At 48.8% G+C, this 10820-nt stretch overlaps 1 protein-coding gene across 2 annotated transcripts in view; it reads left to right on the top strand.

The window, feature by feature from the left end:
* The first annotated feature begins 49 nt into the window (after positions 1-49).
* Positions 50-10820, top strand: part of EPAS1 (endothelial PAS domain protein 1) — an 85330-nt gene continuing 74559 nt past the window's right edge. For both annotated transcript variants that reach the window (XM_040453841.1, XM_040453840.1), the window contains exon 1: positions 50-669. In XM_040453841.1, coding sequence (XP_040309775.1) covers positions 644-669 — 26 coding nt within the window. In that variant the 5' untranslated portion in view covers positions 50-643. The remainder of the gene's footprint in view (positions 670-10820) is intronic.

Here is a 10820-nt window from a genome sequence, read left to right as displayed (position 1 = left end):
GCCCCCAGCGCCCTCCCCCGCGCGGCCGTAGGAGTTTTTAAAGTGGGCGGGCGGCCGCGGGAGCCGGACATTCGAGAGCGGTCCGCGACACAGTCCCTGCACCCAACACAGCTCTAGCCTGAGGAGGCTGTACAATCCTCGGCAGTGTCCTGAGACTGTACGGTCATCTCCGCGTACGCGCCTGCCGGGCCCTGGACTCTTCCAACTCCCATCGTTGCAGCCACTTTTTCTTCTCTCTTTTCTTTTTTTTTCTTTTTCTTTTTCTTTTTTTCTTTTTTTTTCTTTTTTTTTTTTTTTGAAAACCCAGAAAAGTGACTCTTCTTCGTGGGAAAAAGGAACTTCGGTCCCGCTCTCTCTGCCCTCTTTTTGGATTTGACAGCCTCCTCCCACTCCTTTTCCCGACCCCGCCTCCCTGTGCAGGTTCCTCCCAGTCACCTTTCTCCACCCTCCTCCCCCGCACCTACCCAGCCTCCCGCAAACTTCCACCTGACCGTGCGGGGCGCCCGGGACCTGTGAGCACCTGGGACCTTTAACACCGGCCCCGGCCGCGAGGAGCTGGCGAGGGCCACAGCGAAGGCGGCGCCTGCAATCCCCATCGGCCACGGAGCCCAGGTGTCCGGCGTCTCAGAGCACCACGGCGACAATGACAACTGACAAGGAGAAGAAAAGGTAAGCAGGCGTCCGAGCCGGCGAGGGACCTGGTTGGAGCGGGATGGCCAGGCTGCGCGGGGTCGGCACGACCAAGAGCGACTAGGAGAGAAGTGTGGAGAGGTCTTTGAGGCCCGAGGATCGGTTTGGAGGGGTTTGAGAGGGAGAGCAGGTGCCCCGTCCCTGGACGCGGACTCGGGGCTGCGGCTTCGCAGGGGAGGGTTCTGTGGCCCGAAGGAATCACGAATCTGAGCGCGTAACGAAGCCAGGAGGCCCAGGGAGATGGCCCTGGAGGTCGGAGGGGCTCTGGGGCGCAGAACCTTCCCAGATCGCCGCCGCTCCAGTCCCCGCACCGAACTCATGTGGCCAGCATGTTGAAATGTTTCTGGGTTGACTCGACTTAGGTCAACTTTTGACCTTCTCAGGTCTTGCATGTGGGGCACCATCCACTCGTCTTCTTTTCCTTCGGACCCCTCGGGTTCTTGCAAGTGAGCTATTTTCGTACTGCGCCCCAAACTAGCCAGGGGCCGGAAGCGGAGCGCGGCTCTGGGACGCGCCCCCGCGGAAGGGCCAGTACGCAGCAAAGGGCCCCCCCAACTCTGGGTTTACAGACCTTATTGAAGCCTGGAGAAACGCCCTTACCGGTCCCGCACCTTGACTCCGGAGAGGAGTGGGTGGTGGGCCAGGTTGCTTCGCGGGGGGCAGGTGTGTTGGTGTGCGAGGAGGGAATGGCGACACCGGGTGACCCCGGCAGGTCCTGGTGTCTCTCCCTCAAGAGGACAGAGAAGGGCAGCCACGATCTGCGCGTCTGCCCTCGCTAGCTTCTCGGCTCTGGGTGAGAGGCAACTCCGGCCAACTCTCACTGCTTTCCCGCCCCCTCCCAGCCGCTCCCCGCCCGGCCCTCTCCGGGCGGGGGTGGGAGCGCGCGGCGCGGCCGCACGGCGTGGGCACGGCCTCGCCTCCAGCAATGGAGCGAGGCCGGCCGCCTAGACCCCAACTGCTCAGGGTCTCCTCCTCTGGGGCTGCCCGGTGGGCTGGCGCTTTCAGCCCTGCCCTCGGCGGCGGCTTGGCGAGGCTGGGTTTGGGGGAATCGAATCGAACTTGTGGCCAGAGCCGGGTCAGATAAGCTGCAGGGCTGCGGGGCGGTGGTGCGGAGATGGGGGAACGGAGCCGCGAAGGGAGGGGGTGACTGACCCCGAACCGAGGCCCGGGAGAGCTCAGTTCCGGGATTGATTTGCTCTTGTTCTGACTTCCACTGTGGGACCTGCGCCAGAAACAGTGCATCTTTCGGTCAAGCGGCGGTTCCCACCTCGGGGCACCGATAAGGATTTGATAACCGGGAGCGAATCGCGCGCGTTCTGGCAGGGCGCCCGGGCCGGCGCTCCCGGATCGCCGGGGGAGGGGACTGAGCCTGGCTCCCCCTCCCGCGTCACTGTGGCGCCCCCCCGGCCTGACACGGGTGAGGGAGCGTGGGCCCGGCCGCGCTGGGTCCCCAGGGCCTCGCAGCTTCTCTGGGGTCCTGTGTCTTTTGACGGCGGCAAAGCAAGAGACCTTAAGATCTCTTAAGACGTATTTTGTAAAACCAACACAGCCTGCATCGTCATGATGCCAATACTAACGACTGAACAACCAAAAAACGAGGTTGTAGTCCGCTCTTATGAGCGCGCTCTGGGCTCCGGAGCCGGCGAGGGAACTTATGGTAGGTACATTTTACAACTGTGATGCCTATCGGGGAAGGTCGCAATCGCGGAGGTGGGGCCTGATGGTAATCTTGACAGATGTGTGAAGTGTCAGTTTCTCCCCGCGGCTCAGCGCCTGGGTCCTTGTGTTATGTATTTTAATAATTGCAAGAAACTTGAGAGTAGGGGAAATAATTACTTCGATAATTCTGGCTGTATTACCTCCTTGGTTAGAGATGGAGAGAGCTGGAATAGGAGAAGGAAAGAAAGTGGATAAACAGACTCCAATTAACTCTCCTGAACTGCGGCGGGTGTGAGAACTGCTGTGGGGATCGAGTGCGAAGTCGCCTTGAAGGCCCCCTTGGGGCTGAGGAGCAGAGCTGGTGACCGAGCCCAGTGTGTCTGCCCTCTGTGGCTTGCTTTGATTTTTGCGTCCCAGACTGGCAGCATACACAGCATGCCCCTCACCTTCCAGAGCCCCACGAGGGCTTGTCCAATTCCTGTTGGGTTGTTTTGAGATATATTTACTTTTCCTGCCCGGCTCTGTTTGTTCGCTGCAGGCTCCTTGCGGGACCAAGGTGTAATTAAAGCATGTGAACCAATACATTCAAAGATACTGTCTTAGTTACTGTCTTAGTTACATCTAAGTGTCTGTTCTTAGCTTTCCATACGTGCCTCACAAGTGATGCCTGCCCAGGGGGCTCTCAGGATGATGATTCTGCACATGGGTTCTTAAGATTTTGTAATCTTCTGGTTCAACAGAACCATTTCTTACCCCAAATTCAAGAGGCACAGAGCTTTTGCAATGTTCCTTCTAACAACAGCCCTTCAAGAAGTGGGCGGGATTATTTTGTTCCAAAAACGTTTATGCCTCCATGGATATGTTAATGTTTAATAGTAAAGAGTTTGCTTTCTAAAGGTTGGCTGGCTGGCCTCCAGAATGGGTATCAAAGTGCGCTTTTTGGGTGGTAGTGGGCATTCCCATTGATTTCAGAGGTCAGAAGCTGAAGTTTGGTAAGGGTACTGCACTCCCCTTTCTGTATCAGTCTATCTTGAGCAAGTGGGGGTCTCATTAGTTAAGGTTCCTGATTCTCTGAAGAGCTAGAAAGTGTCTCACCTCCTGATAAAACCATTCCTGAGTCCCTTCCCTGGGAGAGAAGAGTTTGGAAATCCTTAGCGATGTGGGGATTTGGAGAGTGGTTCAGGTAAATGTAAATGAGATCTTTGGATAATCAGGGAGCAAAGTCTACCCCAAAGCCAGACCCAGCTCAGAGCACCTTTCTGGAATGCGTAGGTCACTTAGTGCAGGGCCAGTAGTGGAATAGAGTTGGAGACATCTGGACGAGAAGTTTTCAAACTACCTCCCCATCCCCCTGCCGGCTGGAGTTAGTTGTTCCTCTGCTAAAATAAACGCAAAGCCCATCTTTTCCCAATTCTGATGGGGATATTATTGCTAGGCACTTTTTCTCAATTTAAGTTTATTTCCTATAAATCTTTCTTTATCATTTGATTATCTCTGTCCACTGCATGACCATGCAGAGATGATACGGAGTTGGTTTAACACATTAGGTTCAGGCATTTAAAATTTAATTCACGGGGCGCCTGGGTGGCGCAGTCGGTTAGGCGTCCGACTTCAGCCAGGTCGCGATCTCGCGGTCCGGGAGTTCGAGCCCCGCGTCGGGCTCTGGGCTGATGGCTCAGAGCCTGGAGCCTGTTTCCGATTCTGTGTCTCCCTCTCTCTCTGCCCCTCCCCCATTCATGCTCTGTCTCTCTCTGTCCCAAAAATAAATAAAACGTTGAAAAAAAAATAATTAAAAAAAAATAAAAAAAATAAAATTTAATTCATACAGCTTTCACAAAGTTCAAAAAGAATGCTGTGGCTCAGGTTTTTTTCAGTGTTGCTGAAGAGGGGCTTAACGATCATTTTATGAGGGGTCATAGAAATCATCTAGTACTGAGGCCCAGAGAGGTTAAGTGACTTTTCCAGTCACAAGGAAAGTTAGTGCTGGTAAGAATCAGAACCCTGGTTCATTACTTTCATTAATGATGTATTTTCCTATTGTTGACCAAATAGTATCCCCTGCCCTGAAATGCCTCTAAACAGTGAGGATGATTTCCAAGGGATTACAGTGCCCTCTCCCCTACCCCCGCCAAATCACTGAACCTTGTAGAAAGGAGATTTGTTCTTCTAGATAATTATAAGAGACTCCAAGCTGCAGCAGGAGCAGTTCTGTTTGCTTTTTGCAAACTAGGAAGCCTGGTTCCATTGTCTATAAACTTGAGGAAGTATGAATTCAGTTGTTTTAGTGCTCTCCCTTTATTTCACTTACAAGAAAATTTACTTATATGTGGACCTCATTAAACAAAACCAGTGCAAGGACTGTTCCACAGTAGGGCAGATTGCATTGTGAAGTAGTGAGCCCCCTGTCAGGAGACACATTCAAGCAGCTACTAGATTGATTCCTGTATGGAGTTGGTGGTACTAAAGTGTTTAATTCACTTGGAATGTAAATCAGTCAGTCTGTGTGTACACATGTGTGTGTGTGCACACGTGTGTGCCTGTGTAGGGTGATCCTCAACTTTGTAGGAATTTATTCTATAAAATGTTTACAGAAAGAAGGAACCAATTAGATAATGCTTAGTGCTCCAGGATTTTAGCCCCATACATTTGAAAATACTTGCCATCATTACTTGTCTCAAGATTTAGGCTTTTTCACTTTTTAAGAAACCTATCCAGTCCTATTTGCTTTTATTGGCTTTTCCCCAGTTCTGTCTCCTACCAACATGACTTTTCCTTTTCATTTTAGCCTAATGAATCTCCCCCTTTGCTTTCAGTACTGCCCATCACTGATAGTTCATCACCGATAGTTCACCTGGTCGGGTGTTTGCCAATATTGTGAAGTTACCAATGTTGGCTCACCAGAGCCCTCCCTGCCCCCCCGCCACCCTCCCCCCCACCGCCACCCCGGACCATGATGTCATCTCTCCTGATGGAAACCGGCTCTGCTGTTCACACCATGATGTAAATCCCTAAGACAACAAACGAGTGTCGGACACCTGTACCTGGAGAAAATGCTAAACAAGAGACTAAGAAATAGGGGATATGGTCCTTCAAGTTGTTTAGTTTGATTGGTGAGGGGAGGAGGACACATAAGGAGGTTTACCTAAAAATATAGTTAGGTAGCAGCTTACATGTAACTTTTTGGTTGAGATCAAATCTTTTGAAGCTAAAGAAAAGAAGCTCATAACCATACACATAAGCACGCAGTTATTGAAAGGTATTGTGTGGGTTTGTGGGTGGGAGAGTTGGTTCATAGTTTTTCCTGGAATCGTACAGGCAGATGCTGATCACCAGCATGGAGACTGACTCTGGTAGGGTCAAACGGGGGTAGTCCGTGTTGGGGGTAATGAGAGTAAAGAGAAAATGGAGGACTCAGGAGTATTTCCTGTTGTATACTTCCATACTATGGACAGAAAGGCCCCTAAGATGTGTGTTTGCTGTTCTTTAGAACTTTTGGGTGAGGGGCATGGGAAGGGGTCTCTAGCAGGGCCCTGGGAGTGATGGGGATAGAGGTTGTGGTCCCTCTCCCTCTGAGGATAACAGTGTAGACAGCTGTGACTTCAAGAAGGCCAAGAAGACAGAGGGAGCTTCTTTTTTTTTTTTTTTTTTTTAATGTTTATTTCTGAGAGACAAGAGACACAGAGCACAAGTGGGGGAGGAACAGAGAGAGGGAGACACAGAATCCAAAGCAGGCTCCAGGCTCTGAGCTGTCAGCACAGAGCCCGATGTGGGGCTCGAACCCACAAACTGAGAGATCATGACCTGAGCTGAAGTCAGACTCCTAACCGACTGAGCCACCCAGGTGCTCCTTGAGAGAGAGGGAACTTCTTAACATGGGCTTTGTGAGTAGGCTTCAGGGGATGGTCTATGAGCTTCTGAAATTGGGTGCAAGATACTATGTATATATGCCTTTCCCCGGGGGGGGGGGGGGGGGGGGGGGGGAGGGGGTGTTCAGCTCTCAATAGCCTTTAAAAGGTTCTAGGATCTGAAAAAGGCAAGCCCTTGTTCTTCAGTGTCTGATTCGGTGACTGCCTTCCATTTCAGGATCTTTCTGTTCAGGTCCCAGACAGTTCCTACATTTACTGCCAGTGTCTCTCCCCGGTTGCAAATAGGAGAGGGCTTTGGTATGTGTAATCTAGTAGAGATTTTGTGGTGCACCTTAACCTTACCTGTACCTGGCTGTCCTGTGTATCCAGCTACATGTCTGCTTTTGGTGATGGAAGGAAGGGGAGCTGAGTGTGCGGCACAGGGTTAGCTCTGGTGTGATTCATTTTCTTAATGCTTCTTAAAACACCCGTGAAAATGTGTCCTCACATTTTCCATCATCCTCAAACAGTTATTTGGAGGTCCTTTTATGTAGTAAGAATGTGTGTCCTTAATAGAAATCATATATGCAGTAGGACAAAACCACAAAACCTGAACATTTTAGTCTTATTAGGGCAGGCTCTGTTCTCAGAACTTTACATGGATTAACTCTTTTAATCCTCCGAACAACCCCGTTAAATAAGCCCTGTTATTATCCCCATTTCACCGATGGGAAAGCTGAAGTGTAGGAAGGTGACTGCCAGAGGTCACATGGGTGGGAGTGGGATTTGAACTGGGCAGATAATCTCCAGAGTCTATATTCTGAACTGGGGCTCCATTCCGCCTTACCTTTTCGAAGCTATCTAATACCATGCCTGATACGTGGTAAGTACTCTCTAGATGATAACTGCTTTTGCTGCTGTATTTATAATTATTACAATTACTTTTTTGTGACTCATCGCTGGATTGAACCTCATACACAGACAGGGATTGAAGATCTGAAGGGTAGACGTGGAAGTCCTGGAAATTCTTACTTTTCGTGCGTTTTCCTCAGCTCTGATAGGAGGTGGTTCTCTACTGCCCCCAACAAGTTCAAAGCTTTCCACCTCCCACCCTTAACTGGTGGCAAGACTTCAATAATTACTTTAGCCTTCAGACCCCATTGTGCAGAAGAACCTGTTAGAAGTTTTCCTCTGTGGCTTCTGAAGAACCATCTCCAAATCAAGATGCACAAGACTTCCTCTGGCTCTTTTGATCTTTTGAAACTGCAAGGACAGGAAGGAAAGAATGGATGGGGGGAATAAAGAATAGCTATGACCGTTGCAATAATAATACATTGCGTTTTTCTAGAGCCCTTTCTCTGAGGAGCCCTGAGCTTTTTCGTAGCCGTCACACCATTGGCTTCTGTACTGTGGGCCTAGACGGGTTTCTTGAGTTTTCGTCATGCTGTAAACTATAAGTGTACCAACACATACCATCACACAGAGAGAAGCAAATCCTACTGGCAGTTGCACATCACCGTATGTGTGGTAGGTCCTGCGTGGGTGCGTGCTACTCATAGCATCTATGATTTTCAAGCAGAGTCTGGGTGTAATGTGTTGCCAGTTGTCTGGTATTGAAAGCCACAGACTGGTCTGCAAGTATGGAGTCAGGAAGAGCGGTGGGGCCCTTTGAGATCTCCGGAGCCAAGGAGGCAGGTGCAGAATGGGTCAGAAGGTCATCTATTTCTAGGTGGCCTTTTTCTTTTTTTCTAGTTTCTCTAGAAATACTGGTTTGTTTGACTGCCTTGGGCCCTTCCCAGGGGCCACTTGTACATCAGCAACACTGATTACGTGGCATGGCCACCAGAGGCTTCACGTGTTCCCAGGAGGCACACATTTCCCCCTTAATTTGGGAAAATTCTTCAGTTTTAAAGTTACAAGTAACTTCTGTGCAAGATAATGACTCTGAGAAGCAGTTTCTTTTCTCACATGGGAGGGTATTTCAGAAAGGGTGGTTCATGAGTAAGGAAAAGGACCCCGTTAAAAATGTGTATTGAGGGGCGCCTGGGTGGCGCAGTCGGTTAAGCATCCGACTTCAGCCAGGTCGCGATCTCGCGGTCCGTGAGTTCGAGCCCCGCGTCAGGCTCTGGGCTGATGGCTCGGAGCCTGGAGCCTGTTTCCGATTCTGTGTCTCCCTCTCTCTCTGCCCCTCCCCCGTTCATGCTCTGTCTCTCTCTGTCCCAAAAATAAATAAAAACATTGAAAAAAAAATTAAAAAAAAAAATGTGTATTGATCTGCCACACACCCATCGGGCATTTTTCCAATTCTACAAAGCCGTGAAATGGATTGTTAGAACTCTCTTCTTATATTCCTCTGGTGACTTCCCTTTCCATGGCACCCTCCGATTAAAAAAAAAAAAAAAAAAGTCAAACCTGAGAGGTTCTAGGAATCTTGGCAGATTAGTGATTTTATTGGGTTAGGCTGTGTAAGAAACACATGAGTGGGAAAATGACTCTACTGTGCTATACTCCTGCTGCTGCTACTGGAGGGTAGTCCCCATCCCCAGGTTCGCTTCCTGCAACTGCTGGGGGCACAGCCAATATTATAGTTTCTGTAGGAGCTTGTCAACTCTGTGACAACTTTAGTTGACTCTCTCGGTCTTATTTTCAGTCTGAGGCTCCTTTCTCTTGTGGAGAGTCAGTGGTTTGCTATGCATAAGAGATCCATGGGTTCTATCTGAGACTGTTCAGAAGCATTTTATAAATCCTTTAAAATACGTCAGTTAAAGTATATGGTTATTTTTGGTGGTAGTCATTTAAGTCACTGTGCTGTATTGTCTAGCCACGCAGTGCTCTTTCTCTGTGTCTTGATGTTGTATTAACAAATACCGTATTTTACTTGTGATACAAAATTTTCAAAAAAAATTTTTTTTCATATTGTAACCACGTTGTATATTGGTCCTGACTGCCCCTGGGTTGGGGGCAAGGGGAAGGAAGGGCAAAACATTATCCTAACTTTGTACTTGGGAAATTGAGCTGCTAACAGGAGCAAACCACGCTGTCTGCAGTGAAATCTACCACTCGGTCCAGGTGCCCTTGGTGCGGCTAGACCCCTAAGGCTCCTGCTATAAGGTAATAAAGAGACAAGAGCACAAAAGGGGTGACTCAAATTTAAGTGGTAACTGTTCTCATTACTAATGAGTAATTATAGCAAATATTTACAGGCCTCCTTCCTACCTTTACAACTTCCTGTTGCTGAAGCACTTTGGAGTATTGAGAAAGATTGTCCTGGAAAAATACATCATACACAGTTGCAGGAAAGAGTGGCTTTAAGCACACACAAAAAAATCGGTTGCTTGGCTCTGTTCACGGATTCCACATGGAAACAACAAAATTATGCTCATGAGGAGCTGTTTGAGGATCCATTCCCAGGAACTTTAAAACAAATTTTAAAAAATCAATTCTGGATGATCAAAGATATGGGGAAATGGGACACCAGATGTTTTTGCGGATTATTCTAGAAATAAAATGACTTTGCAAGGAAAAATTTTTGAGTTCAAGCACAGGTCATTCGGTAAATACTATTTTATGAACGTGATCTCTACAATATTTTTCTGAATGAAAACAGTCGTGCATAATGGAGTAAATCAGGATTTATAAAATATGCCATGTGGGGATTTCAGGGAGCAAGAAGAATATCATCCATCTAATAAAGATTCCGGAGTAAATCCTGATAATGCTCATTTCCTACGCACTTGGTTTAAAGAGCACTTCACTGCAATTTTTCTCTTCAGTGTCTGTAAACCACTGTACCCTTGTATTTCTCTCCCATGTTTCCAAGAGTCCTCAGATCCTATTTTAGAATGGCAGCTTTCACTCCAGCACTGGCTAAGGTTGATGAAGCTAATTTTGGTGCCCAGGGTAAAAGGAGAGAGAAGTCCTCTGCAGAGCCAAAAGGGCTTTCTGGTGCCTCGGTTTGGAGCAGCATGGTGTTGCCAGACACACCACATTTCACCTTTAGAACCTTTATTTGTGTGCTTGCACAACAAATGTTTACCCAGATATTAAGATAAGAAAAGTATGAAGGTCACATTTTGCCAGGGACAGGCGCTTCTATAAATGTAACCATATCACTGTGCGGCAGGAGTCTGTCTTTTATTCTAAACCAGGGACTTAGGGGAATTAATGGTGGGTGGGGCATGGGAACCAGGCCCTTCTTCGTTTTTTGGCTTCCTTGCCTGTACTCAGCATGTCCTGGCTCAGCTGATGTGCCCCTCCCATTAGGCGAGGCCCTTTGGGGTGGTCAAGAAGTCAGGAAATTGTAGTCCACTGTGGGGCCCCACTCTCTGGCGTCTTATGGTGTTCCATGGAAGTTGGTGCCCCATGCATTTACCTGCTATCTGACTGGCTGGGAAGCAGCCTGGCTACTAAAATAGCTTTCCTAGCCTCCCGTCAGAGGTTTGCATGGTGCTGAACTGCCCCTGTTTTAGGCAGGGTTGTCAAGTCCTCAGAGCACAGAGAGTCTTCAGGGTGGGAAAAGGGTTTCTTTTGTCATGGATTGTACTGTTTCTCCTAAAGATCTCGAAGGATTGACTTGCGTAGAGTCTGAAAGAAGACCTGGATCCTTGGCCTAATTTCCTTCCCAAG

This window comes from Herpailurus yagouaroundi, unplaced genomic scaffold, assembly GCF_014898765.1.
Source record: "Herpailurus yagouaroundi ecotype Mexico unplaced genomic scaffold, PumYag 210, whole genome shotgun sequence".
In the NCBI taxonomy this organism is placed as follows: Eukaryota; Metazoa; Chordata; class Mammalia; order Carnivora; family Felidae; genus Herpailurus; species Herpailurus yagouaroundi.
Note: the sequence above shows the minus strand (reverse complement) of the source record. Positions and strands in the feature narration are given on the sequence as shown.